The sequence below is a fragment of the Chiloscyllium plagiosum genome, chromosome 33 (genome assembly GCF_004010195.1).
Source record: "Chiloscyllium plagiosum isolate BGI_BamShark_2017 chromosome 33, ASM401019v2, whole genome shotgun sequence".
NCBI classification, from domain to species: domain Eukaryota; kingdom Metazoa; phylum Chordata; class Chondrichthyes; order Orectolobiformes; family Hemiscylliidae; genus Chiloscyllium; species Chiloscyllium plagiosum.
In genome coordinates this window covers 13,266,009-13,280,856 of record NC_057742.1, presented here as the reverse complement: position 1 = coordinate 13,280,856, position 14,848 = coordinate 13,266,009, and the positions used below count along the sequence as shown (strand labels likewise).

The 14,848-nt window shown below is 40.3% G+C and overlaps 1 protein-coding gene across 3 annotated transcripts in view; it reads left to right on the top strand.

The window, feature by feature from the left end:
* Positions 1-14,645, top strand: part of LOC122539849 (potassium voltage-gated channel subfamily H member 8-like) — a 163,901-nt gene extending 149,256 nt beyond the window's left edge. The window contains exons 15-16 of one of the 3 annotated variants that reach the window (XM_043674963.1): positions 10,754-10,821; positions 13,327-14,645. In XM_043674963.1, the coding sequence (XP_043530898.1) occupies positions 10,754-10,821; positions 13,327-14,325 (1,067 nt within the window). In that variant the 3' untranslated portion in view covers positions 14,326-14,645. Of the gene's footprint in view, positions 1-10,753; positions 10,827-13,326 lie in introns of all 3 variants that reach the window. The other 2 variants (XM_043674964.1, XM_043674965.1) reach the window with 2 other exon arrangements.
* The last annotated feature ends 203 nt before the right edge of the window (positions 14,646-14,848 follow it).

The following is a 14,848-nucleotide window of genomic DNA, read 5'->3' as shown; positions in this document are numbered from 1 at the left end:
TCCATCCTCGGAATTATTTTGATAAACCTTTGTTGCACTGCTCTATGGTAGATATATCTTTCCTTCAGCATAGAGACCAAAATTGTGCACAATACTCCATGTGCAGTCTCACAAAGGCACTGTATAATTTATTATCATAAAAATATGCTTTATTCAGAAAAAATATTTTCATATACATACGCAGGTACTAGAACAGTTCTCTATAGTATTTGCATATTAAGAGAAACAAACCTTGGATATGACGATCCCTGCGTTTGCAAAGGCTGAAGACAGTTCTTACTTTTACACTCTTTATGTACATGTACATTAGAGGAAGTGAGAGGGTCTGACGGTCTAACTGCTGAATGTGCCCCCACTTTACTGTAGAGGAAAGACAGTAGACAGTGTTTTTTTCCCCCATGGTGCTGAAGTCCTAAGCCTTGGAATATGCCAGTCTGTAACACTCTGTTGAGGTCAACTCTTTGATCTGGAAGACCAACAGGTGTTTGGACAGATTCAAAGAACATCATTCCCCTTTCATTGAGTTGATGGTCCTCCCAGCGCAGTCAATATTTGGCTTGATATATGTCCCGGGGAACAGACTGTAGAGCACTGAGTCCCATTTCACGGAGCTACTTGGGACAACCCTCGTCAAAAAACCACTGCATCTTTGTCCAGCCCTTCTTTACAAAGGCACACTCCAGAAGTGTTGTGTGACAATCTGTACCCCCACCCCACAGCCACTTTGAGGGCAGTGTGCAGTAGCGGAGAGAGTCCAGATGTAATGAAGGATCTCACAGGTAGTGCCCTTCTCACCACCTGCCAAGCTATGTCTTAGTGCAGCATGTTTTTTTTTAACTTCGAAATTATACTTTATTGATAAAAATATCTTTATATGTGTAAAGTCATGAAAACAGTTTAGTTCTGTACAGTCTTTGCATATGGAGAACAAACAAACATTGGAGTTTAACTTTCCCATCAGTTCGAATAAACCTGAAGGCAATTCTTTCTTATGCAAGATGCTATTTACATATAATCGAGGCACCGGGAGGGTTCGATAACTGAACAGGCCCCCCCACAATACTTTGGTCGAAAGACCTTTGATGGTGGTCTTTCTCCACTTGATGCAGTATATAACGGTAAGACATCTCTACTCCTGTACTCAAATTCTCTTGTAATTATGGCCAACATTCCAACTGCTTTCTTAATTACTTGCTGTACGGTCATGTTAACCTTCAGAGGCTCATGAACAATGACACCCTTTAAAGTTCAATGCTTTATAACCTCTTATCATTTAAGAAATAATCTGCATTTCCAAACTCCTGACCGAATTCCAGAGCCTCACATTACTTTATGTTGTATTCCATCTGCAATTTTTTGCAAATCCATTAGCCTCTTCAGAAATCCTGTTAAATTGTCATCGCATCTTCCTCGCCGTGAACATATCCATAAGAGTATCTCCTTCAACACTGTGGGATGTTAATCATTAGGTCTTGAGGATTTATCCACTTTAACTCCCATTATTGTCTCTGGTACTACTTTTCTACTAATACTTTGCAGTTCTTTGCTTACACTAACCCCTAAATTCTCAATTAATCATGGGAGTTTTTTTTTTAAGTGGAAGCAGACACGAAGCATTTATTTAATTTCTCTGTCATTTCTTTATTCCTCATTGTAAATTCTCCTCATTTTGCTTATAATGGAGCCAGATTTGTTTTTGCAAATCTTTTCCTTTTTACATACCTATTGAAGCTTTTACATTTTAAAAAATGTTTCACACTTGTTTACTGTCATTCTATTCTCCCATTCTTAGCCTTTTTCTTGGTTTTCGTTTGAAGAATTCTAAAGTCTTCAAAAATCTGGAGTGCTAATATTTTTGGCAACTTTATAGGCTCTTTCCTTTGCTCTAAGACTCTTTGGTTTCATTTGTTAGTTACAGTTGGAACAGCTTCCTTGCTTGAAAGGAATGTATTTTTGTTGTATGTTATGTACCATCTCTTGAAATGCCATCGATTGCCTGCCTACTGTCATATGTTTTAGTACAGTTTCCCAAATCACCATAACTAATTTGTCTCTCTGAACTTTAAAGTTTTCTTTGTTTGGATTCAAAACCCTGGTTTCTAATTGAACTACACCACTTCAAACATATAGAATGGTATCAGAAAGTGAGACCACTCTGTCTTAATGGATCCTTTGCAACAAGATTATTAATTAGCCCTTTTCATTGCACAGTATTAGGTCTAAGATTATTTGTTGCTTAGTAGGTTTCTCAAAACCCTGCTCAACAAAACCAAGCAACTGTCATTCACAACATTTATGCTAATTAGGTTTACTAAGTTTGTATTTCAATCAGAGTGCCTTATGAATACTGTATTACCTTTGTCATGTCCATTTCTAATTTTTTGACTCATATTGTAATCCACATTATCACTGCTGTTCAGTGTCCTGCAAACAACTCCCACCAAGGGGTGCGACTGCATTTTGGAACAAAACATCCAGGTAACAGTGCCCCTCTTTGATGTGTTGCAATGTTTGTAGCTCAGCCTCCAGCTCAAAAACCTCCAAGCTAAAGCAGCAACACTTTTATCACTGATGTGGTTGCTATAGATTATAATGGGCAAACACTGCAACTTTAACACAACATCGATCCGGCCTTCTTTATTATGTTAACTAACTTTTTTCAATGTTGCATCATATTTCAATGTTATAACTCAAACTCTCAGTTCGACAGTCTGGGCAGACAGCAAGCACTGAGAGGCACTTGCATTTATAGATACTTTTAAATTGACCTGTTCAAACATGCTATGACACATCCCTGGGGAAGGTGAGACTTGAATCCAGACATAGGCACACTACCACTGTGCCACAGAAACCACATTTATATCTATAATTGTCTTAATCAACCTCTCCAGACAGGTTATGACACGCCTGATAGGGAATATTGGACTTGAACTTGGATCTTTTTGCCTGGAGGTATTTATATTCTGAAAAAAAACACTACTCCACTCAGCTAAAGCAGAGACATCTGTTGGAGCAACTTAGCTTATTGTCTAGTTACACCAGCTTTGAGAGAGAAACCATGGAAGAAACTTAATTATTTGAAACAGTAGCTTTTCTCCTTTTGAACACTAATTTAGTTAGTTACAAAATGTAAATAATTAATTGACTCTAGGGAGAGATTAATGCTTAAGATCACCTCAATCTCCCAATTCGGGACTTCAACTATAATGTGCAAAGCATTAAATGCATTCGCGAAGAAGCTATTTTGAATTTCTTTCTGTACTGGACAGCCAAACTCCTTGGTTTGATGGACAAATTGCAGGACTTCTTGATTTGTGTGTAACAGGAATAAAAAGCTAGACATTGCAACAAAAGGAGCTGCGAATAATCTCTAGACTAATTCGTTGTAAGAGTAGATGGCTCGTCAGTGAGACGGAAGCATCCACTTTGAACATTGTTAGCATTGTCTTAATGAATTTGATTAGTTTAATTTACTACTGGGAAACAGATAGTGGATGATTGGCTTGTGTATAAAGCAGAAATTATTTTAAACCAATGCTTTCCTTTACGTTAATTGGCTGCTACAGGAGAGATCAAAAAGATTTGGGCATATTCAATTGCATTTTGAAATGTCGAAAGGTTTTGGTGTTGTCTCTCTGAGAAGTTCATAAATTTTTAATCCATTGTTTTAAAAATGGATAAACCAAAAATACAAACAAATGCTTGGCTCAATTTGCTGCTGTGTTGCCATTTTGCATTGATGCAAATTGATTTCCACATAAATTAATGCAAAACCTGTTAATATTACAGAAACCTGATCCCAATCTGATGATCCTGATCTGTGATTTTCACCAAGCTGGCCAACCTTTAAAAATGGGAGGGGGGATCATTTCCAAGATTCCTGTCTCCATTCCTGTTCTTGACATTCTTAGACATCATGGGAAATAGGTGTGGATAACGAGTGTTAATGCTTAAGATTACCTCAATCCTCCAACTTGGGACTTCAAACATGATATGCAATGCTTGAAATACGTTCATGAAGAAGCTATTTTGAATTCCTTGTTGCACTGGACGGCCAAACTCCTTGGTTCGATGGACAAAATTGCAGGACCAAGGGGTTTGGCTGCTCAGTGCAGCAAGGAATTCAAAATAGCTTATTCATGAATGCAAATCAAGCATTGCTCGTTATGTTTGAAGTCCTGAGTTGGAAGATTGAGATGATCTTAAGCATTAACACTCATTATCCACATCCCTTTCCACGCAGTGTTCCTAGCCTTGGCAAGGCGTGGCTATTTTAAACCCTCTCTGGCAAGTTTGATAGAGTCAGGTTGGTTCCATTCGTGATTTTGGTTTGCAGTTTCTCAGAGAAATCATGAACCCTGGAGATCTGTAGTCTCCAGAAAGAATTTTAAAAAACTATTCCACAATTGTTGGATTACACTGTCCTCTGACCTTCTCATAAAGCTGTCAACCAAAGACCTTGTAATTGCATATATTACTGTCAGAATCCATTACAAAACATAAAAAGATAGAATATCAGAGTAGGAGTTATTGGCCTTTCATGCCTGCTCTCCCCTTCAACATAATCATGGCTGATCATCCAACTCAGTGCCCTGTTCCTGCATTCTCCCCATATCTCTTGATCTCTTTAGCCCTCTGATCTATCTCTAATGCCTTCTTGAAGACATTCAATGTTTTGACCTCAATGGATTTCTGGCAGAGAATTGCACAGTCTCACCGCTCTTTGGGAAAAGAAGTTTCTCCTCATCTTAGTCCTAAGTGGACTATGTGATTTCTTAAACAGTAACCTCTGGTACTGGACTCCCTGGTCATTGGGAACATCCTTCTTGCATTTACCCTGTCAAGTCTTCTTAGAATCTTATTGACATCTATGAGATCCCCCTCCATCCCCCTAAAACTCCAGTGAACATAGTCCTAACCAATCACTCTGGTAAATCTCTGTTGTACTCTCTTCATAGCCAGAACATCCTTCCTCAAATTAGGAGACTTCAAAGCTCTTCATAGTGTGTAAATAAGCAGACTGGCAACAACATTATATTGGATTGCTGTGCTGAAGTCTCGGAGGAGAACAGCAAATTTTTGATTCCAAGCAAACAGTGTAGGCAAATACCAACCCAAACTGTCATTTTGAGACTGTTCATTGGGCCACTTCGGTGGTCCAATGCTGCTTTGAGGATAGCATGCATGGCACACAGAGCGCGGGCATACATGAAAGATCTCACAAGTTCCTGATGGACTTGTGGTCAAATTTTCCTTGCAAATATTTCCATAAAGGTCAAGTGACACGGAATGCTCTAATTATTTGGAGTATTCCATGATGCCGAAACCAGACCCGCCCTTTGCAACACCAGGGATGGGTAGAACCTCAGTGCCCGTCAGGAGTGCAACAAGTCCCAGAACATCCGCCAACCAGGAACCCCAGATCGCAGCTCAGTGGAGCCTAATTGTAAAGCCCTGGCAATTGAAATGTGTCCACCATTATGTCAGAGTGAGAAAAGGGGTCTTCCAGCCAAGGAAGCCTTTGGCACTCAGGAGGTCCTCTGTGGGTCACAGGATGCCCTTTCAGGAGGCCCACTTCCTGAGCCCACAGGAACGTTCCCAGGGTGTGCTGGTGAATTAAAGGTGTGAATAAGTCACCATTCAATGCTGTTAAAACATCATTGTAGCGGACCTCAATTGACCTGGAATGTGCAGATATTCGCCACCTTTTTCCATGCCAGTGGTAAAATCCCAATACTTGAAAGCCAACAGACAAGGCCCCTCTCTCTCCCCCCCCCCCACCGCCCCAACATATTACACCTCCACATCCCCATATTCTCCCATTGGGTTAGCTTTCGTACAATTCCAGTCACGGAAATCTTGGTCTAGCTCATCAACAATTAATTAAAGATGTACTTGCTCAATACTACAATTGCTATAATGTAACCAAATAATAGTAATGAACAATAGTGACTCATTGGCTTTTTAAAAACCATGATATAAGTCAAGGCCTCATAATATACTCTCTAAGAACAGTTTGTACAATGCTATGAATATAATGATTGAAAGAAAATTATTTGTAGTGAGAATGCAGATCATATTGTTTTCTGAAGGCAGTTCTATTGTAGTCACAGGAGTGATGGGTGATATATAATGCATCACCTATTACTTTACATTGTGTTTCTTGCTTCATCTTCCAGGAATTAAACAAACCCATTCATTTGTCTCATGTGCATGAGCTACAGTGCAGTTGCAACCTGAAGTGTTATTAGCATGAAAATGGGATATAAACAAAGGACTGGAGGAATAACATGCCATTCAATATATACCTGATTCAGTTGTAGCTGATCTTCAATGTTTCGTTTCTTGTGAGATTATTAGCTTTTATATTTGAATAATTCTGAAAACAACATTTCACAGAAGTGAAGTGCTCTAGAGGGAAAAAAAAATAGTCCAAATTTCCAATTTGTGAGGTTGCTGTCGTTTTCTTTACAGCAGAAGCACATGTCACACCCAGAACAAAAAGGCAGGGCCAACATCTCCCACCCCTCCAGCAATAACAGAACAGACAGCACAGGAAGAGGCAAATTCAGCCCATTCACTTTATACTTGCATTTGTGTTACCTTTTCTCTCAGCATAACCCTTCAATTTTATATTCCACCACATGCTCAACTGCCAGGTCAATAAATAGCACTTTTTGTGTTGTCTTTTTTCAATGTTTTTGTCTTGCTTGGCCCTATCACTGCTTAACCATGTTGGGCCTAACCGTGAGCAGTTATTGATTGGGTTTTGCCCACATTGTTGTTTCTCTATTAAATCTCCCAGCTGGTGATGATAGAAAATCTCTGTTGTGGCTTCCGAAACAGCTTTGCAATCTGCCAGCAGACTGCAACTATTGAATTTGAAATTTCTTCCTCTTAATATGAAGTCCTGTAAAGCTACGACTGCTTGCTCTGATGATCAGACTTATAAACCTAAGATATAAGAACTGGAGTAAGCCAATTGACCCTTTGAGCATATCATATTTGATATTCTACCTCAACTCTACCTTCCAGCAGTACAGAGTCGAGAGTGTGGAGCTGGGAAAGCACAGTAGGTCAGGTAGCATCAAGGAACAGGAAAATCTGCTTTCGCCTTCCTGCAGTATATCCCTCCTCTCTCTATACAGCAACTAATTGTTCAGGATATCATTATGCTGTATATCAGTGCAGAATTAAACCCTTGCTGTTGATAGTTATCTTCACCACACTCTAACCATTTGAGCTAATTAGTTCCCCAACTTCCTAAATGTCCAAAATTCCGTTGATCTCTGTCTTGGAATATGTTTAATGACTGAGCGTTAATAGGTTCTTGAGGTACAAGATTCATGACACAATGAGTGAAAAAATATTCTTCTTATTAGTCCTAAATGGTCAAACCATAATTCAAATATTGTGGCTGCCAGGTCTAGATAATTCAGTGGAAATATCATCCTGGTATCCACTTTGTCTAGTTCCTGTCTAGTAAGACATCCACCTGTTTTCCAGATAATTTAAAACGCCAATACTTTAGAATTACTGCTGCCATTATATCAGATCCGTATAATCATTATAATTATGCCATTATAACAACTTGAGGAGAATATCTTCTTTTTGTGCTTGGCTGGATAATTATTTTTCCGTAAATCTTAAATTGAATTGAATTGAATTAATTGTCACGTGTACTGAGGCATAGTGAAAAGCTTTGTCTTGTGAGCAATACAAGCACATCACAGAGTTAAGTAGCATAGATAGTAAATAACAACAGGTAAACAGCAGCAAGAACAAAAATACAGGTACAGGCAAATTTTAAGAGTTTGTGAGTCCATTCAGTATTCTAACAACAGTAGGGTAGAAACTGTTGCAAAACCGGCTGGTGGGTGTGTTCAGGCTTCTGTACCTTCTCCTGATAGTAGAGTTGTCGTAAGACATTGCCAGGGTGGGATGGATCTTTGAGAATGCTGGCGGCTTTTCCTTGACAGCGGGCCTGGTAGATGGATTCTATAGATGGGAGGTTGGCCTTTGTGAATGTCTGGGCCGAGTTCACCACTCTCTATAATTGTCTCCGATCTTGAATGGTACAGTTGCCATACCAGGTAGTGATACACCCAGACAGAATGTTCTCGATGGCGCACCCATAAAAGTTGGCAAAGGTATTCGTCGTCATGCCAAATTTCCACAGCTGCCTGAGGAAGAAGAGACATTGTTGGGCCTTTGTAACCAGTGCATCCACATGAAGAGTCCAAGAAAGCTTGTTGTGGATGACCACTCCCAGGAGCTTGACACTCTCCACTTGTTCCACCTCTGCGTGTTAATGTGTAGGAGGCATGAGTAACATCCCGCTGAAAGTCAATAATGAGTTCCTTGGTTTTGCTGGCATTGAGAGCTAGGTCGTTCTCAGTGCACCATGTTTCCAGGTCCTCCACCTCCCGTCTGTGATCTGTTTCATCACCATCTGAGATTCGACTGGCTGTGGTGGTGTCATCAGCGAACTTGTAAATGACATTAGTCTGGTATTTTGCGACGCAGTCATGGGTACACAGTGACTACAGTAGGGGACTGAGTACACACTCCTGGGGGGAGCTCTAGTGTTGAGTGTTAGTGAGGATGTAATATTGTCCCCAGTCTTCACTGATTGTGGCCCATGGGTCAGGAAACTAAGGATCCAGTTGAAAAGAGTGGGGCTTAGTCTGAGATCACTAAGTTTAATAATCAGTCTTGAGGGGATAATAGTGTTGAAGGCTGAACTGTAGTCAATGAGTTGCAGTTTAACAACCCCAAATCCATAACAATGCTTCAGATGCACCTCTTAAAACCTGTTTATAAGAAACTTCCTGATGCTTTAATCCAAAAGACAAATTATATTGAAGTGTGCGCTTCAGAATTTTAGTCTGGAAGTTACTGGTGAAGGTAGTCATGGAAAAACATGTAATGCATCTGTAAGTCCATGACTTCAGTAGAAGTGTCAGCATTAGTGGCATTAAACAGCAGACAGAACAATTTTATACAAATGCATTATATTTTGGAGTAACATCAACAGAGATTTAATAGCCCTTATTTCCATGTTTCCAACTTCTTGTTAATTCCCAGAGATGTGCAGTTCTGTGGCCATGGCAACAGTTCTGGAGTATTATCTGGGTGGACAAGATTGGATTATGCTCAGTTTGTGGTCCTTTGATGGACAGCATAATTCACCAGGTCCCTAGCCAATTCTGTCTTGTCTCTTATGCTTTATCCAGCCACATGATTCAGGATACATCTGCTTCTGGTTTTTGAAGTGGGGGCTGTATTGCCATTTCAAACTCTTGTTATTCTTTTTTGAAAAACATTTGGAGAAAGTATCAATTACTTTTAATTAATAACTTCCAATTGTTGAGGCATATCTAATGACTCAATGGCATATGGAGCCATTTGGAATGTAGTAATCCACCTGCAGTGATGCCTATAGAACCAATTCAACTATCAAAGATCTTTCTTTGAGAAGATTTATAGCTCAGGTTGAGATTCTAGATATAAGTTGCTCGCTGAGCTGGAAGGTTCATTTTCAGATGTTTCGTCACCATACTAGGTAACATCATCAGTAAGCCCCCTGTGAAACGCTGGTGTTATGTCCCACTTTCTATTTATGTGTCTTTGTTTCTTAGGGTGGATGATATCACTTCTGGTTCTTTTTCTCAGAGGATGGTAGATGGGGTCCAAATCGATGTATTTATTGATGAAGTTCTGGTTAGAATGCTAGGCCTCTATGAATTCCCATATGTGTCTTTGTTTAGCCTGTCCGAGGATGGATGTGTTATTCCAGTCGAAGTGGTGTCCTTCTTCATCTGTATGTAAGGACATAGTGATAGTGGGTCATCTCTTTTGGTGTCTCGTTGGTGCTCATTTATCCTGATGGCTAGTTTCCTGCCCAAGTGTCCGATGCATTGTTGGCTACAGTCCTTGCTGTCCCTTCAAGAAGAACGGGTACCCAATAAACACAGTCTGCCAATTTCTCGACAACAATTCCAAACAAGCAAACACAATGCGCCCAGAAACTTTAGCCTCATTACCCAACATCAAAGACATCTCTGAAATGACTTCCAGACGACTCAGACCCCTTGGCATCATAGTAGCCCACAAGCCTACCAACACACTAAAACACCGGCTATGAACCTAAAGGGTCCAATAGAAACAACCAGCAAAACAAATGCCATTTACAAGATGCCATGCAAGGACTATAGCAAACATTACATTAGACAGACGGGCAGGAAACTAGCCACCAGGATACATGAACACCAACTAGCCACCAAAACACATGACCCACTATCACTAGTATCCTTACATACAGACGAAGAAGGACACCACTTCGATTGAGACAAGCCTGGCATCCTAACCAGAACTCCATCAATAAACACATTGATTTGGACCCCATCTACCATCCTTTGAGAAGAGGAACTAGAAGTGTTATCACCCACCCTAAGAAACAAATAAAAAATGAGACACAACACCAGTACTTTCACAGGAGGCTCATTTCTGATGTTACCTAGTATGGTAGCGAAACTTCTGAAAACAAACCTTCCAGCTCAGCGAGCAAACTTACATCCAAAACATCTTTCTCTCTATAAGTAATGACACCAATCTGGAAGTTAAAATTTAAAAATAAAATGAAAACTTCCAGTTCTCTCAGACTTAATCATGCAATATCTTCAGGCCTCCTCTCTCAACCCTTTCCTTTCTGTCCCCATATTCCCTTAATGATTCTATCTTTTGTTGACAGCTGCATCTCAGGTGAACCCAGCTGAGGCACAAGAAATAAAACGGAACATCTGCAGACTTAACCAGGAGGTAAAGTATGTGGAAAACTCTGACAACTTTCTGATTTTTGTTACAGCTGAATTGTCTGTAATAGATTGTTCACTGTGCCACTTCAAATAGGATAGTTGCCGCTCTCTAATGTTGTTGCTTTTGCAACTTCAAGATTCATGGAAACTAAAACTAAACATCACTATAAATGGACCAAAAATTCAAACTGCTCTTCAGAAAAGAAGGACAGAGTCGAAAAGTGTGGTGCTGGAAAAGCGCAGCCAGTCAGGCAGCATCTGAGGATAAGGAGAATCGATGTTTTGAGCATAAACCATTCATCAGGAACATTCTTGACGAAGAGCTCATGCTCGAAACATTGACTCTCCTGCTCCTCAGATGCTGCCTGACCAGCTGTGCTTTTCCAGCACCACACTTTTTGATTGTGATCTCCAGCATCTGCAGTCCTCACTTTATCCCAGAGAAGAAGTACAGGTTATTCTTCCTAAGGTCTGAGTCCTTGAGTCAGAGGGTTATTATACAGATTTCTCTCCCACCACCCCAGGTTCAGATACACACAGTTATACTGCTATTGTGATGATGCTGTCACTTTAAGAGGTCATTTTGACCTTTAATTTGAAGAGAGGTTGTAAGGCAGAGGTGTCAAGCTGTCTCTAAGAAAGTAAACAATTTGTAAGGTTTTATTTTAAAGTTGGAACAATGGAAGCAGCCTGGATGTGGCCAGCTCTGACAGACCAGATTTTCTCGTTTTTTTTTAGTTTTTAGGTTTAGTTTTGAGCAGAAACGATTTGGGGTCTCAAAAGAGTTGGAAGCTTCAGTGAATGTCTCCTAGCTGCCATTCTCTGAATCTTCTCTTGATGGTTTTTACCTCTGGATTGGAGAACTGCATGAGAGAAACTGTGCCTGAATCTGCCTTGTTGCCCAGGGATGTGTTTATGAGATATTACTATACTGGAAGAGTTAATTAGTAATAGTGACTGTATCTACTATTCAGTTAAGGTGTCCAATCATTAAGTTACAGTAAATTCCTCTTTTATTTGTTTGTATTCTAACTATAATGTTTAAATACATTTTGTTTTGCTTAACGTCGAATAGTTTGATCAGTCACATAGCATCCGGAACATGGCATTTCACATCTACCTTTAAAATAAAGAAAAGTTCAGGTCTAGGCTACCTTCTTAAAATATATTGAGGGGGTTTGGTCTGCTCCATAACACTATGGCAGGCAGTAAGGTTGGGAGAGTTTTCTGCTCAGCTAGAACTATATGGTAGCACAGCAGCCTTCCAATGTTAAAAGACTTCACTGCAGGTTTTTGGCAAGAGCAAAGCGTCATGTTTGTTCTGAGGGACTACCACATTCTTTGTGATAAGGTGCCTAGTCTGTATTCCAGATGCCTCCCAAAACATTGGTCACTCAAGGTGATGTGAAAAGTCAGGATGTCTTGAAGGCAAAAGGTAAAATGAATTTAAGTAAGCAATATCCTTTAGTATCTAACTCACTGCACTAATTACATTTAACAATTACACCCACACAGAGAAAACAACTTGAAAACTTGACATTTCCCATTTGTTTGATAGCAGCTCTACATGTGAAGTCCTGTGGAGATATCATTAGTAGCATTTATGCAGAAAAGTGTGCTTAGGTGGAGGCTTGCTGAATTCCACAAAATATACGTGGGAACTAGAGTTCATTGTATTCCAGTTTGTGTGTAGCAAGAAGATTATTCCCAGATGTTTCCTAATCTCTGGATGATGTCTCTACTATTTTGTTGCTTTCACAAAAGGCATCTATTTTATATGTAATGTCATAACTTGATGAGACTGGAACATTTTTCTTGCCAATTTTCTTTCTTCCCCCTCCTGAGGATATCCCCTTCTTCTGTGGCACTGCCCCAGAGGAATTCACACCCTTGGCAGCTATCATTATTGTGCATGCCTGGTATTTGAGCACTGCCAGTCTGTTGCCTGTTCTAATTTGCCACATGTTATTTTGCAGAACAGAGTTAAGTCACTCAAGCAATGATGCTGTGTACCCTGCAGGAAAGAGTGTGAATTAAATCTTTCCCCATATGTCTAATCTAAGAACAGCATCTATGGTGTTGCTGAAAGCTTTCATGCTTTCCATTCCTTGCCACTGTAGGTTTGTTTCTTGGTGAAAGTCAAAAATGTGAATATGAAGGAAATAAATGAAGTCATATAAAAACTGACTGATGTAGTGACTTCTTCTGAATTTGCTGTTTTTTGTGGAATAAATATTCTATGGCACACTGCTGCTACAGGCTTCACAGAAAGTTTTTTAAAAACCTTGAAAGATGTAATTCTCCAGACCTGCACTTATGCCTTCAGCATTCCTATAATGCTCAAGAGATCTATTAGCCACTTTAATTTTACTTTGGCATTTTGTTCAAATGCTAAACCTGCATTAATATTTCAATAACACCTGTTACTGCAGGAATTAGAATGCTATCTTCTGAAATTAACGCAACAAAAATCATTCAGTTGCTAAGAATCTGTCTTGTCTATTTACAGATGAATGATCTGAATCAGGAAGTATCTCAGCTTGCCAAAGAGCTTCATCATATGATGCACCTTCTTCAAAGGCAATTGGCTGCTCCACAGTACACCCCTACAATGAACTGCTCCCCCTATGTTGTCTCCATGGTTTCATCCTCAACTCCTTCTGTAAACAGCACTGGGGTTGAATGGCAACCAAGATGCTCATATGCTTTACAGCCATCTGCTCTACATGCACAGCCTGGCCCAATCACTGGGACTCAGCACAGCCAAAACACAAGGACTCCCAGCTCCTGGAACTTCAGCAATCCTTCAACTGCAGCATGCTATCCAGGGAGTTCTGTGAGGGCAACTGTATCATGCCAAAGGACAGCGGATGTAGAACTTCACCATCCAACGGTCAACTGTTTCCACACAGTCTCAAGTCCTGTGGCATCATTTCATTATCAAATACCTCCAGGTGATCAGGGGAAGAGCCCAGTGCATCACTCAGACTTGAATCGAGTTCCTACTCAAGCTGTAGCAGGCTCTCCAAATGTTGCTCGGTCGGTCTCACGGAACAGTGGATGCTCCATTGCTGCTTCTCCTTCTGGGCGGCCTACGTTAGCATCCCAGAATCTCAACCTTTCAACGTCGCCAAGCCCTTGTCATTCTCTCTGTCCATCTATAAGTGCCAGTACCTCTCCTCTGATTACTGCGGGTGCGAATCTATCTGCTTTGCGAACTTCAAGCTCCGTGCAGCCTGTTCACAACTCTTCAAACTCTGTGCATTCTGTTCAAATCTCGCCAACCCCCAGCCCACTGATTTCAATCATTCCTACACCTTATCAGCCTGAGACCACCTCTCTAAACATTTGTCAATCCTTCTCAGTTATTCCCAATCCTAGCCACTCCATATTTAACTCACCAAGCTCTAAACAGTGTTTCCCATTATCTGCTGTTTCTGGCTTGAGTTCTAAGGAGGATTTGATGGAACTGAACTCTACAAGCACGGGCGATGAACGTATATCTTGAGATCAAGAATTGAGTATTGATTAGAGGCCCAGATAATAGCTTGCAAATAAGCCTTGTGGTTTGGATTAAATTTCCTTATTTGTGTTCTACTTCTAACTATTAAACAAATGACACATTTAGGGAAGTGAATGCTAAAATGATTATCTGGACTTATGGATTGCTTAGTTTCAGGATTGACTTTCCGCAGTGCAAGTGCCAGTTTACAATTTGTTGTGTGTTCATCATGGTCGGATTTGAAAGCAATGGAATCCCAATGCGAGGTGCTGCATTTTAGGAAAGCAAATCTTAGCAGGACTTATACACTTAATGGTAAGGTCCTAGGGAGTGTTGCTGAACAATGAGACCTTGGAGTGCAGGTTCATAGCTCCTTGAAAGTGGAGTCGCAGGTAGATAGGATAGTGAAAGCGGCATTTGGAATGCTTTCCTTTATTGGTCTGAGTATTGAGTACAGAAGGTGGGAGGTCATATTGCAGCTGTACAGGACATTGGTTAGGCCACTGTTGGAATATTGCGTGCAAGTCTG